Source organism: Bipolaris zeicola, assembly GCF_000523435.1.
Source record: "Bipolaris zeicola 26-R-13 unplaced genomic scaffold scaffold_109, whole genome shotgun sequence".
NCBI lineage: Eukaryota > Fungi > Ascomycota > Dothideomycetes > Pleosporales > Pleosporaceae > Bipolaris > Bipolaris zeicola.
The window spans coordinates 1-13,610 of NW_006912158.1; the positions used below are offsets into that span (position 1 = coordinate 1).

The following is a 13,610-nucleotide window of genomic DNA, read 5'->3' on the forward strand; positions in this document are numbered from 1 at the left end:
AACAGCTAGAGTATCACTTGGTTGTTGAGACATCGCGTGCAAGAGTCATGTAATGGGGGAAGTTGATGGGGTCTTGGCACCGTGAGCCACTCGCTATACTGAGCCACTCGCTATACAGATACGTTATATAATAATAAGTAGTTAAATGAAGACAAATTACTAAAGAGATACTTAAAGGTTCTACTAGAGCTATATACTCTATCTTTATAGCTTTTACGCCTCTAGCCTAAGTAATGTCTAACGGGTCCCTAAGGGCTGGCCTTTACTATCTACAGTATCGTGACACCCGACCTGCTTCGACGATGCTCTTTTAATACGATGCTCCTCGGACCGCGACTCCCTGCCGAGGCCGGTATTCAATTTACGCACATGAATGCATCTTCGTACTGGTAGCGTTGACAGTACCAACATTCGACTTTGAAACTGCTACTACTGATGTCGACACTTTGTTTGCTTGCGGTTGAATCGATATGCTTGCCAAACGCAACTTGCTTCTCTATAATCCATCTCACAACGATTAACACGAAGAATACGGAGCGATCGTTACTCTAATTGTCGCTACACAACATCGCAGCCGCAAACAAAGATAAGTCAACGAGGAACTATTTAGGTTTATACTCTTGGTCAGTCCGACCAAGCACGGCAATAGAGTATTAGAAGAAGCTGTTTATATTCGAGAGACTTCAGCCCGAGGATGTTATTGGCCGAGTCTCGGATAATAAGGATACTTTCATTAGCTACGGTTGCCCTAATCATCATAAAGGGATCAAGAGATTACTTTTCGTTCATTATCACAACAGAGAGCAGGGCACTTACTGACATCTCTTCCATCCGCTTTCTCCGGGATGTTAGCATGAATGAATTTCTCCAAACACATTTTCGCGGGTAGAAGCGGATGGATGTGCACACATAGAGCAGATTTCCTTTAAATGGCACTAGTAAAACATTAGAGTTTTCTCGCAGTGCATTCAGCCACCCAGGCTTCATTGTATGCGCATTTGGAATGGTATGTTAGCGGGTCCTTGTAAAGCTAGATTTCATTTAGCTAACTGTCTTCTAGACTAATTCACCAAGATATATAGCACATAGCGCTTGCGTAAGCTGTCAAGTCTCAATGCAGGTTGAGTCTTCTACCAGTGGTTCGGCTTTGTTGTGATAAGTGGAGAAAGACTACATGTTTAATCTTGATCTAGAACCTGGAGACATGTTCAAATAGTATAAAGCTCTATGGTTGTATTAAGGTCTTGGAAGAAGAGACTTAGTTCTGTTAAACGGGGTGTGTTATGTAGGCTATGGTTCGTTGTTGGTTGTCTTACGGTAGCCGCGTGTTAGTCTATGATGGCTCACCCTTCATACCCGAGCCTACAGTCACTCTTATTCTGGCCTCCATGTTGAAGTGAAAGTTAAACTGAAAGATTAGACAAATGGCTAATGTGTGCGTTCGTATTGTTTCTCTTTTAGCCATATCCGCCTTCAGGAGCGGTAGCTAACCCTGAGGGCCCCGAATACTTTGAGCAATTCGGAGCTTAGAGCAGAGGCTAGGAAGCAGCTTGTAATGATGGGGTGCTCGAAGATGGCTTGTAGCATTGGTTTACGTATGAACAAAGTAGTCGATCAAAATTGGGAAAGTCGAGAGAGAAAGGCTGGCCAACCAGCAAAATTCGTTTCATTGAAAGCATAGGTCTCCACCTAAATGGGAATTGACATTAGTAACGATAAAAGGATCATTTAGAAGAGGATATCCTACATGGTACGCCGAATTCACATTTGCGTATGATTGTAGCGCGTAGCCGTGATTGGGGTGGGCATTCGATTGCAGAGTGAGTTCTGGAATCGAAGTGCCATTTCCTAGTGCACTCAACCGACGTTGGTCGATTCCTGAACTAGGAAACTTCGCCTTTGTCGCAACAAGACGGGCCAAGTTTCCGAAATCTCTGACAAAAAGAAATGCGACAGCGGAATCTGTTGCATAATCTAGATAGCCAAAGTATCCAGCAGCCAGATCGAGAAGTCCAATATCCCGAGTCGACGATTCCGGCAACGGGTTTCAAGAACATGAACAAATAAATTCATTATGCCGATCATTGAGAGGTAAAAGACCAACCTAGAGATTGTTAGCCTGTCAATGGAACCTACATATGCTTTCAGGGTACGTACCAAGCTGGGGCTGTTGAATCAATCAAGATAGATCTATTGAGTAATATGATGCTTCTCGATGCTTCTGCCATCCTGGTGTTGCTGAAATTAACTTAATCTTGCAGGGCTGTGTCGGTTTGATCTGATGGAGAATTGATGTTCCATGGATGCCTGATTATACAATGCACTATGGCAAGAACACTGTGATGCGATAGTTCAATATACATCAGATGGTTGATGTGCAAGCCCAAGGGGGCCTGCGCGCGAAAATCACTGCCAGTCTTGGTTCTGAACGCGAAGGGAACGTTGTTATACCACGTTCGCAACTGCTGATCGTACTGGTGCACTGTCTTCGCGATTTGTTGCAGAGGCTGTCGCCGAGCCTTGGTGGTCATCAAGCCTTGGAGAATGGCCGAGGATATCTGAGCATGCTGAATAGCGCACCGCATGAACGCCAGAATGTTGGGGTTTCCATCAGGTGCTACGGTAGGAAGCTCGTAATCTATGTCATCGTCATCAATTGCCTGTCAGTATGTCAGTCAGATTTTGCGGTATCCGTGGGGCCGGTGATGTACGGATGGACGGCCTGATCGCAACGCGAGATGTTTTTCGAAACAGTAGATGGACCGCAATAGCCAATGGCGTCTGTTATCGTCTTTTCGTATTGATGTGGAATTTCTAGAGCGAAGATGCAGTCCTCTAGGGTTCTCTCAAAGTAAGCTATCATTTGATCAAATCGTAGTTAATGGCGTAAATATCATGGCAAGAGGTATCGGAAATTCTACCCTGTAGAGTAAAGCCAACTCTGGGGAATGATCGGAAGCCCTCGTCTTGTTGATGTTCTTTTGCAGTTGTAATTTTTGATTGATGGCACCAATCATTGAGCTTGCATTGCTCTGGTAAGTCGAGTCCCCGATCCGATCGGTAATCCAACTCAAACCGGGATCAAGACATGGTGAAAGATAAGAAGCTGGACCTGCTTCATTTAGCTGATTGATGAATTTCCCGCCATCCCAAGTGTTGACTGACCATGGTTTTCATCGCGACTAGCCTGGACCGTGTGGTTAGTTGAAAACTACCTGGATAGCAAGGAAGCTTTTCATACCGGTTGTTCAATGTTACGAGTCTCATCCGTTTGATCCAAGACATATGCAGAGCTATGTTGAATTGGGTCGAATGTCGCGCTGGGTCGCGCAGATGAACGACAAGGAGAGAACGGGAACTGCACGGGGATTGGCTGCGTGCTCGTACCAATGTGCTCGTGAGGGTGAGGGCGGGGGCGAGCTTGTTTGGAGAAGGTATCATAGCTGGGATCAGAGTGGTTGATTCCAGGTTGGTTGTGGTCAAGTGGTGGTGGATTGGATAAATTTCCATCGCTCTGAATTGGGCCGGGATAGTTGATATCTGAAATGGTGGGGGTAGTCGACGTGCCTGGTACTACAGTATTCAACCGACTGGCGTCTTCTGCTTCAATACTCGAGAGGGAGCGGGGAGATGGGCGGTGCGAGTGAGAGGGCGAGGGTGGCTCTTGGGCGATGCCGGAAGCTCGAAGAAGAAGATTGGCTCGGTCCAACTGTTGTTGAAGCTGCTGCACCTTGTCTTTGGCCGACCGACGAGGCCTGGGATTGTTAGCAGCGGCGAAGCGGCAGTTGGTGCGTCTGTTCTGTTGCCATGGGCGTCAGTATTCAAATGTACTCCATCAGATGCGGCGGGAGGTGCTAATACCAGACAGCTTCTGCAGGGCCGGTTGCCGTCACACTTGATTTTCTTCAGCCTGCACCTGTCGCAGGCCATGGCGGCCTTTGCTATGGGCCTTTTCCTGCGACGTGATTCCGAGCCAGAATCGTGCTCCGACTGCTGTCCGGTCGCTTGGTCGCGGTCCATTCTCAGGGCGTATGGCCTTGTTGGCCGACTGATAGCTCATGAGCTCAGCGTGCGGGCAAGGGCACGGTTCCGGGCTTGAGGATACTTACTTACTATGCCGATGGTGATGCGATGTTTGTGGTGGTCGCCAGCACTGTACACGCTTGTCGAGGGAAGTTCACCAAGTCATCAACCGTCGTACTTCCTGTCTGCACTTGCACTGGCAACGCCCCCGCTAATATTACTTACCCTGGATGTCCCCCGCATCCTTCCTGTTGGATTTGCCCGCACTCGACTGTTTGGGGCGGATCAACGACATAAACATGGCAGACCGAGCGCGTCATCGCCCGGATCGCTTGCTTCCGAACCGGACCCCGTCTGCCCGTCTCCTTCTTGACCACCCCACACACCCCATTCACCTCTTCATCATGCACGGCCAAGGCAGAATTTGAAGCTGTTTGCGGAGATTCTAATCGGCGCAGACTTTGATTCAGATGACCTCGTCCGCCGGCTCCAGAGCGGCGAGTCCCACGCTAGCATCAAGGAGAGAGTAGAGATTGGCCCTCAGTCCCTGCCAGTCGCATAAGGTTGATGAAAAAATATCTGCTACACCCCTAACTCGATTTGCGGTTGCATGCGCAGCCAAACGGGAGTGTGACCATGACCAAATATTCATCAGCATAGCTTTTTAGGTAGCAGTAGTTCAATGTTACCAAATCATATAGGAGTGTATTTCACCCCCATTTCACTAATAGCTTGATCCGTGAGAAGAGCGTTAGAGTTGAGCTTCTCGAAAAGAACCAATCGAACAGAACGAAAGCCACATCATGCTGCATTGATTGGCTTGTTATTTATTATCCACTTGCTAACTAACATCTGCTGAGCTGTCAAGGGTTTTTAGAAAGATTACAACTCATCAAGACGTCTTCTCCAACCTCATTGTGTTCCTCATCCGTCCTATACCCTCAATATCGATTTCGACAACGTCACCATCACTCGACCATTTAGGAGGCTTCATAAACGCTGCAACTCCACCAGGCGTACCCGTCATAACGACCGTGCCTTTTCGCAAGGTAGTGCCCCGGGTTAGATGACAAATGATTTCCGCTGCAACAAACACAAGGTCGGTCGTACGTGCGTCCTGTCGCACTTCACCGTTGACAAATGTGCGAATGCGGAGTCCCAGCTTCTCATCCACCATCGAAGGATGCAGGATAGTCGGACCGAGAGGGGCGAATTTATCAAACAATTTAGCAGATCCATGCTGGTTTCCCGATCCTTCAGGCATCTGCCAAAAGCGCGAAGATACGTCGTTGCCGCACGTGTAGCCCAGAATGCAGGAAAGCGCTTCTGCTCGGTCCTTGACATTCTTGCAGTCCTTTCCGATGATGAAACTCGGCTCTGCCTACATTGCGTGGTCAACTTTCTTGAAGCGTTGTGCGTTTGGCAATGCTTCCATTGTTGCCTTGGGATCATACCTCGTAGTCTATCAGCTTACATGCATCATTGATCGGGATCTCGTCATAAGGACCGGCCAATGCATCTGAAATATTCTTAGCGTTTTGTCAAGAGACTCGACTCATCAATCACTTACCGGATGACTTGGTGAATATTACAGGATAGTCGCCCGCGGAAAGCTGCAAACAAATGAGCCGGTTGTCCGGTGAGTAATGAAGATATATTACCCCAACTTCGCCTATGTGCGTCTTGTAATTGATCACGACACACTGGAAGATAGGTGTTGCTGGTACCGGGCTTAGAACCTGGCAATTGTCAATTAGTCAGAGACCTTGAACACACTCATTCAGCCTACCTCTTGGATGTTCTCGACCCTTCCATCTCAGCTAAGGGGTTTTCCATCTAGTATTGATGTTGCCCCATATACGGGAACATCAAGTCCAATCAGGTTGTCACGTGTAGCCTCTATTTCGGTTCCGAGCTCGCCATAGAACGTATCTCCGCTTGACGACTTGAATCGTATTAGGCATTGGAAGTTGGGACTCATTGCTGGTAGTACCGAGAATTTCTTAGAAGCAGCTATATGCTTTCGGTATTCGCAGGGTTACGTCGGATTTGTACTCTGGACCTAAAGTTCGATTGCCTGTTTAGTTCAGGTTCATGCGCCGAGCTTATGCATCCGATTCCGGATCTACATGGAGAACAGATACCTCTCCGGGAACAATGTGAGAACAAGGCAGTGCGGAGCCATCTTTTGCTAGTACATCTCTGTTGTCTTTGTGGCTACAAGACTAAATAACAGGTCAAAAATGACGGCCTGAATTTGCCTATTTCTACATTTGGAGGGTCAGAAAGACGTTCAGTCGGCATGCTATTTCGTTGGCTGAGTTCGGAGCTAGAAATTCCTGGTTCGGAACGGTGCGGCCGGAAGGCACTGCGCTAGTAGAAATGGCGCTTTGAAAGCAATATATCGCTAAGGTGCGTCCTTGGATGAACAGAAACCCCCCACTACGAGACTGGTTTAGGGTTCGGGCCTTCGGCTCCTCCATTCTGGTGATATGTAGAGCTGCTCTTATCCAAATCGCTTATACCGATGTCAATTGTAAAAGACTTAATTTCCTTGTCATGAAAGCATCTTGTTTAGTTGAGAAAAAAATTGATTTGGATTTTTAGTGGATAGTCTAGGGTACTTCTAAGAGTAAGAATTAAAAAGAATGGGAAAAGAAAGATGGGAAGGAGAACATGAATGTCTAGCTACAAGTATAAACGTTGTAATCGAAGACCTATTCTCTAACACCATCATAAGTAATGTCATCAACACACTAAACTATACGTTGTTATAGTAATATGTATTTAGATGTGAATCGGGTTGCAGCTGATGTTAATAACACCCTATAATGTTAATGTCAGCGAAGATGAAGAACGATATTAGAAAGATTGTATTACCGTCTGCTCAGACTTGTTGCAGCAAACTGACTGCTGAGAGCACATCCTGTTGAGCGGAACAAGGTTGCGGAAAATAGCAACAGTGACATCGTTGCACTGTCCAAGAAGATTCTGCAGGTCGGCAACGTCGGCATCGATAGGAAAAACGGACTTTTTGCTGGTTGCCTTCTCGGCGGTCTCGTTGTTGCAGCAGTAGACTTCGGCGTCGCCACCACACTGGTTTTTGATGGCCTTTGCATCATGGCCGCTGGGGGTGTTCTGAGGGGCAGCAGCGGCGACAGCCACAATAGTGAGGAAGATAACCTTGGCGAGCATCTTGAAAGTTGATGTAATGGGTTGGTATTGGAGGAAAGATGGAAGACTGAAGTTTGTAGTACTGAATCGAGTACGAAAGTGGTCTTGATTGTTGTAGTAGTTGTGATTGATGAGGAGGATGTTGATGATGGAATGTTCGTGTTTAGGTAGCTGGAACTGGAGGTATATATACGTGATTAAGAGAAGCAAGATTCAAATCAGATAGGACACGATCGATCGATGGGATTCAGGAGATTCCAATCAACGGAAGCTACTTCGCAAGGCTACAGTAGAGCAAGAGAGCACTGATCAAACAAAGTAAGTCAAAGGGACATTAACCAAGGGTTCAGGAATGAGCGTGTTGCATGTGTTCTAGAGGCCTGTGCATCATGGAAAACATTTTTTTTTGGCTAGCACAATCCGCTAAGCTATGGTCATGATCTCTAGGATTTCCAGAACATACAAGGCATGAAATAAAATCTACGCACACCTCGTTCTGAATTTGTTCACCTCATGTGACATCTAACTAGGTGTTCAAACAAGGGCTAACCGTTGTGCAAGTACAGAAATGCGACCTAGTAAAGGAACGTTTTAACGAGAGTTTAGTTCATTGTCTCTCCGGGGTGGATTGATCGTGATCTATGCTAGCGAGCGCTATGGCTCTTTACTTGCTATTCACGCGCTGCACCTAATTGGGACACACAGGTAAGCCAAAACCCCATTCAGCATCACGCCAAGCTTTGCACGACCTCGCCATAAGAAACTAAAAAAAATAAGAAAGCACTCAACAAAGCATTGAACTTGACCGCCAAAACGTCGGTTCCCGTACGGTTTGGGCTGTTGGAATAGATGGTGTGCATCACGGGAATCTGTGCACACCCTGCATGGCCGCGGCTGTACCCAGTACGTACCACTTCTCAACAGTATCATTGACACGACTGTGTTACCATCACTCATTCGGAAGTCAAGCGGCTCCTCCTGCAGGGATGTTATGCAAGGAATCTACTTTCGAACTGGTCAAATGGAAAAGCACACTTCGATTGCGAAAGTGGTTTATCACTAAGTACGCAGTTTTACGCTCTTTCACCGTTGTCGGGTCTGGTCATGGCTAGTGAATAGCAATTTGCAGTTCAGCCTTCGCTACGACCATATATGCGCCGCTACTCTAACAATTTTGGGCAACAGTATTACCGTACGACCTACGCAATGCTCTAATGGCTGACACCTACGAGATTGGATGTATACATGCATTTTCAGCCTGGTCGCCATACCGGTGAATAGGAGCTAGCTTGGTTTCCAGAAAGAAAAAGCAAATGAAAAAGCAATGCTCAGAAAAAAAGGCAATCAACAGGCGAACAGAACATCGGAAATAAGCATGAGCCGTTAGCGCAATTAATTACCGACTTTGGCCTGATAGCAAGGTCCTTTGCTTGAGTATCACCATGCAACCTGTACCCAAGATATTGCTGCTATTCCTGATGCTAAAAAGGTGTTTAGAGGCAAAGCTAGCGAACAGAACTGATGAAGACTCATCAAAGACTCCAAAAGTCGTCACCCATCGGCTCCTATGATGGTAGTTGCTGTTTCATCCCATTGGGATCCAGAAGCAAACACCATGACATGGCCATACCCTCCCTCTTGAACCTAGCTAATCTTCTCCAGTTCCGCTCGCCGGAAGGACATTCAAATGCGTAGACTCCAAGCTCCTCAACTAGACCCAAAGAAGTAATAAAATGCAATATAGTAAGAGTACGCATCTATTTGGCCGAGGTAGTGCCCGACAGCTGTCAGCAAATAAGGAAAACCTGATAAGGATTGGAAAGAGCCGATACCCGAGATACAAAAAAAAGTAGGTTACATGATAACATGGAGTCAAGCTTCACTTCCGTCGCTTCATATCGACGTAGATTGGCAATCACAATCGTGAAACGGGTCTTCAGTCATTGATCCTGTTACGCATTTGAAGAGAAAGAATAACGGAAACGATTGTGTCTATGAAGGATAAGCGGGCCGACGGGTGTCTTGAAACCACATGGACGCAAGTAGAAGGCCGAAGTGTGGCCAGCAGTGCAGCGATACGTGCACAATGAGTTGGCTAAGCAAGCAAAAATGGAGCCTAACGCGCTTACTGTATGTGCATCTAACGATGATCCGACATACAGTAATTTGAACCTGTTGTCGAGTAGGTTGGCAGATCGCTTCGTGCCGTTCACAGTTAGGCGTGAAGAGGTAGTGCGACTGTGGTTTGAGAAGTTGACGTAGGCGGTCTTAGCTATGCTGATTGTGCTCAAGAATGTTGGGCCACTTGTAGTAACTGCTTCACTGCCAGCTCTCTACGCTTGCTCAAAGGCTGTGTCTAAGCCGTTCTTAGGTCGGGAAATACCGATATACCTTGGAGGGTGATGTTCAAGCATAGGGCAGTTGCGACGAGCTGGCCAGACAACGTGGGAGCTATCGAGATTAACGCTATAGCCAGCAAGCATGCAGATCCCACTCCTCTATTGCCCCTCGACTTTATCGTAGATCTGATCGTATGTCTTGAGATGATAAGTTCCGCAGAGACAGCAAGTGAATCTCGTGAACTTGATCAGATAGCGGAGCACTGTCCTGACGACCAACAGATATAGGAGAACAGAGTTCTTGTTCCGCTGCAACTGTAGCCTTTGTAACTAGATCTGATCTTATGATTTAGTGAAGGAAAGATGGAGGGATGGCAGAATTGGCTAGCCTGTCACGTGCGCTCATGACTCGCGCAGCCTGATATAGTCCTACCAATGATTGCCCGACCGCGCGTCATTGGCAGCCACGGCTCTGCTTACACTGAGCTGTCGCATGTATGCGCGGAGGACGCCTCACACCTGACTTTGTGAGACACAGCCCACTGTCGCTTGGTTGCCCTAGGGTCACAGCGCGCCAGCTACACGGCAGCTCCTTTCGTCTCTCAACTAACTCATCCTCTAACTACAGCCTGGTGCAATTCATTATGGGCCGATACACCAACATGGACAGTGTAAGCCACCAGCAAGCCCCTCTAACATTCCACTATCACCCCGCAACTGACAACAAGACAGGACGCCGAGCGCCTCCCCTCTGGCTTTGAGCGTATAGGCTATGACGCCGACACGCAAACCTACACCTTTCGCGATGCAGGTGGCATCATGTACGAGTCGGAGCCTGGAAATCGTTACGGCGAATTGCACCATGTTGATTCGCAATCATCGTCGCAATCATCGCGGTCCGTGTCTATCCACCTGCTCGACAACCGCAATGGGCGGCCCTCGCGCACTTTTGATGAAATGTTCAACGATCATCAAGACGCAATAAGCAAGGACAACAGGGATGCGGTGCGTATAATGCTGCCATTCGCGCTCATAGTACTGGTCTTTTTGATCCTGGTGTTCAAACTGTTGTATATGGGTGATGCTCGGTCACTAACTCCTGCCAAAGAATCACGCGATTGTCATCAAGGCAGTCATGAAGTTCAAATTAAACAAGGAGATACGTGCTGGGCTATTGCCCAAACTAGTCACATCACTGTGGAAGAATTACTAGGGTTGCAGGGCAATGCGCTTGTGGATTGCGATCGGTTGTTGCCAGGCAAGAGCATTTGTGTGCCTGCGTAGAGAGATGGTATCACATCAGATTGTTCTTAACTTATACAGTCTTATCACACTAGGATCAATGAAACACAGAGTCAACACTAGGGTGCCAAAACTGATAGATCTGTACATGTACTACGCTGCATTGAAGTCGAGACGTGTACATGCTATCGCACGTTTGGTAACCGAGACAAATGCGTTTAACATTCGTTTATCGTGGACATAACCACTACAAAGCGTATCCGGCAGCTCATGCAGTCATGCTGACTCTAAGGCGTGACCCATTTCATTATCGAGCTGAGGATAGATGAAACGCCACACTTGTGTCCTAATTAGGCGTCCAGCACAGCCACTGGCACCCTGTATCTCAACATCAGGTAACCTAGCCTCGTTGCCGGTCGTCACATCAATCCGACTACTTACATCCACCCACTCGCTGCTTGTATCTTGTTCATAGCAACGCAAAGAAGGCAACGAGGGATACATTGCAACTTCACCACATTGGACCGTCGTCTCAAGATGCTGCCACCAAAAGGGAAGAACAAAGCAGCTAGCATATGGTCCGTTGACTCGGGCTATGCATCAAATACTCTGGACGAAGAAGATGGTAGTTATGTATTTACCCCAGAGTTGACACATCCCCACCAAGCGATTGCTGACACTACTAGATGGACTTTACCGCGAGTCCCGCAATCAGCAAATCCTCGTCATCCTTGTCGCAGAAAAGTTTCAGCTTGGAATTTGGTGATTTCTTCAAGGTCCATATTGAAGATCAGCTCCGCCTGCAAAAGCCAGATTCTCCATCGGCGCCAGTGACTACCAAGCTTAATGTGTTTACGACAAATATGAGAGCAAGTCACGATCTCCAGTCACAGGCGGCTAGCGTCAATGAAGAGTGCGTTCTATGCGCACTTTGGGATATTACCACTCCCGGAGAAAACCTGAAATGCGACGAATGCAGTCGAAAGCTGACAGCCGTGTTCGGTGCTACGGAAAGATCAGGACTTTTGCAAACTTCAGAAGCCGAACAGGAATCGATGCATATCGCAGCCCAAGTGGAAGAGCTTGGCGCATTACAGCAACATCATCTACCCACCAAAGTTGAGGAAGGGCAACATTCAACATATCGTATCGTGGATCCTATTAGTTACGATCAGACTACCACCTCTTCTTCCTACAGTCCCGATATAGGCACTTCTTACCCTGGATCTCCAAACGTCCCTTGCGAAGCTAAACGCTCTTCCATTCAACGGCCTCCTACAAAACTTGAGTCACATGCTCTGCGGCGCCTGAAATCATGGATAAGAGATAACAGCAGTAATCCGTATCCTGATGCTGATACCAAACGTGCATTGGCTCAAGAGTGTGGAATCACAGAGAAGCAGGTGAATACATGGTTCACGAATGCTAGAGCAAGACAAAGATTTTTACGTCATGCAGAGAGTTCACTTCCACACTCAAAAGTAGAGAAAAGTCTAACAACCCGCCTCTCAAAGGTCAAAGTGTTGCCAATACCTGAAGGCTACCGAACTCTAGAGGAGATCCACCATTCCGATCACGACTACGATCCAAAAACTCCAAAATCATCTAGGCGAGGCAAAAAGAAAGACTACAGTCATTTCAGTACAGTATCTCCAGTTTCCAACGTAACCCTAGCCATGTCTTGTACCCAAGTAAAAGCAAAGACCTCAATGAGAGAAAGTACGCCAAACATGTGGCAATGCACATTTTGTTATCAGTTTGTAGCGCCAAAGTCCTGGCGTCGTCACGAGGAGACTCAGCATCGACCAAAACGGAAGTGGACCTGCTTACACACTGGCCCGAGCATGATCGTTTCTTCCCATTCCACTTCTTCCACATCCTGCGTTTTCTGCAAGCTTCACAATCCTAGCAAAGACCATCTTCTCCACTCTCACCGTATCGGTGAATGTATTGCCAAGGCCGAAGAAGATAGAACATTCTTGCGACCAGATCACCTCCGGCAGCATGTAAAGAATTTTCACCAGGCATCTCTGACCGATGCTGTAAGAGACTTGTGGAGAACAGACGGAGTGCGCAAAGATGGCCCAGAAAAATGGACCTGCGGGTTTTGTGCTCGTGAAATGACAGCATGGGATGCGAGACAAACCCACATCGCGGCACACTTCAAAGACGGATTGACAATGGCAGACTGGAAATCACGTCCTCAGCTTGAAAATACAATTCACACCAGTAAGAAGCGGCCAATATCAAGTGAAGGACAATCAAATATGTTTTCCAAATTCGCCAGGAACTTGACGGGTCTAAGCGCACGGCAAGAGGGGCACGACATGTCACAGAGCAGATTGGTATCAACTTTCGAGTACACAACCGAGGACGTGCAGCCAGGAGTACCAGTGGAACCCGATTTGACCTTTGACAACTTTACCACTGCGATATACAATAGTGAGTTCGATTTCGGCAGCGCAAGTATGATGGACTCGTCTGAAGAAGAGAGCGCATCAAAGGATTTTGAGACATTATACCCTGTTGGTGACAACGGTTTGTGGATGAATTATGACGATCTGGGCAGTCTTTCGTGCAAAGACGAGTATGATAGTTTCCTCGATTTTTGGTAGCGATGTATCTGGAGCCTGGCAACACATACAAGCTCATTCAATATGCATGTATACATCCCTGGTCTTTCGGACGCCTAGTCGTGAGAAACTTGCTGTGAGCTGAGACATCACGTTTTCGTCAAAAGACGTAGTGCTATTCAGGCGACTGATTGACGGGATGAAGTTGTAAGGTGTCGAAACTGCAGCTACGTCGTAGCTGCCAGCCTGACGGGTGATG

General features: G+C 47.3%; 5 protein-coding genes across 5 annotated transcripts; 2 read left to right on the plus strand and 3 right to left on the minus strand.

Annotated features, from left to right (window-relative positions):
* Positions 1-2,249: 2,249 nt before the first annotated feature.
* Positions 2,250-4,060, minus strand: COCCADRAFT_6237 (uncharacterized protein; the record flags this gene model as incomplete). The annotated part of the gene is made up of 5 exons (XM_007715538.1): positions 2,250-2,660; positions 2,922-3,112; positions 3,166-3,187; positions 3,242-3,755; positions 3,894-4,060. 5 exons carry the CDS (start codon positions 4,058-4,060, stop codon positions 2,250-2,252), a joined length of 1,305 nt encoding a protein of 434 aa, XP_007713728.1.
* Positions 4,061-4,915: 855 nt separating this feature from the next.
* Positions 4,916-6,506, minus strand: COCCADRAFT_38025 (uncharacterized protein; the record flags this gene model as incomplete). Its single annotated transcript, XM_007715546.1, has 6 exons — positions 4,916-5,404; positions 5,478-5,542; positions 5,594-5,636; positions 5,685-5,762; positions 5,885-6,036; positions 6,467-6,506. The coding sequence occupies 6 exons, from the start codon at positions 6,504-6,506 to the stop codon at positions 4,916-4,918; spliced, it is 867 nt and encodes a 288-aa protein (XP_007713736.1).
* Positions 6,507-6,810: 304 nt separating this feature from the next.
* COCCADRAFT_99981 (uncharacterized protein) lies at positions 6,811-7,218 on the minus strand (the record flags this gene model as incomplete). Its single annotated transcript, XM_007715547.1, has 2 exons — positions 6,811-6,849; positions 6,904-7,218. The coding sequence occupies 2 exons, from the start codon at positions 7,216-7,218 to the stop codon at positions 6,811-6,813; spliced, it is 354 nt and encodes a 117-aa protein (XP_007713737.1).
* A 2,962-nt stretch (positions 7,219-10,180) lies between these two features.
* Positions 10,181-10,820, plus strand: COCCADRAFT_99964 (carbohydrate-binding module family 50 protein; the record flags this gene model as incomplete). Its single annotated transcript, XM_007715548.1, has 2 exons — positions 10,181-10,207; positions 10,269-10,820. 2 exons carry the CDS (start codon positions 10,181-10,183, stop codon positions 10,818-10,820), a joined length of 579 nt encoding a protein of 192 aa, XP_007713738.1.
* A 495-nt stretch (positions 10,821-11,315) lies between these two features.
* Positions 11,316-13,393, plus strand: COCCADRAFT_100011 (uncharacterized protein; the record flags this gene model as incomplete). Its single annotated transcript, XM_007715549.1, has 2 exons — positions 11,316-11,411; positions 11,465-13,393. 2 exons carry the CDS (start codon positions 11,316-11,318, stop codon positions 13,391-13,393), a joined length of 2,025 nt encoding a protein of 674 aa, XP_007713739.1.
* Between the last annotated feature and the right edge of the window lie 217 nt (positions 13,394-13,610).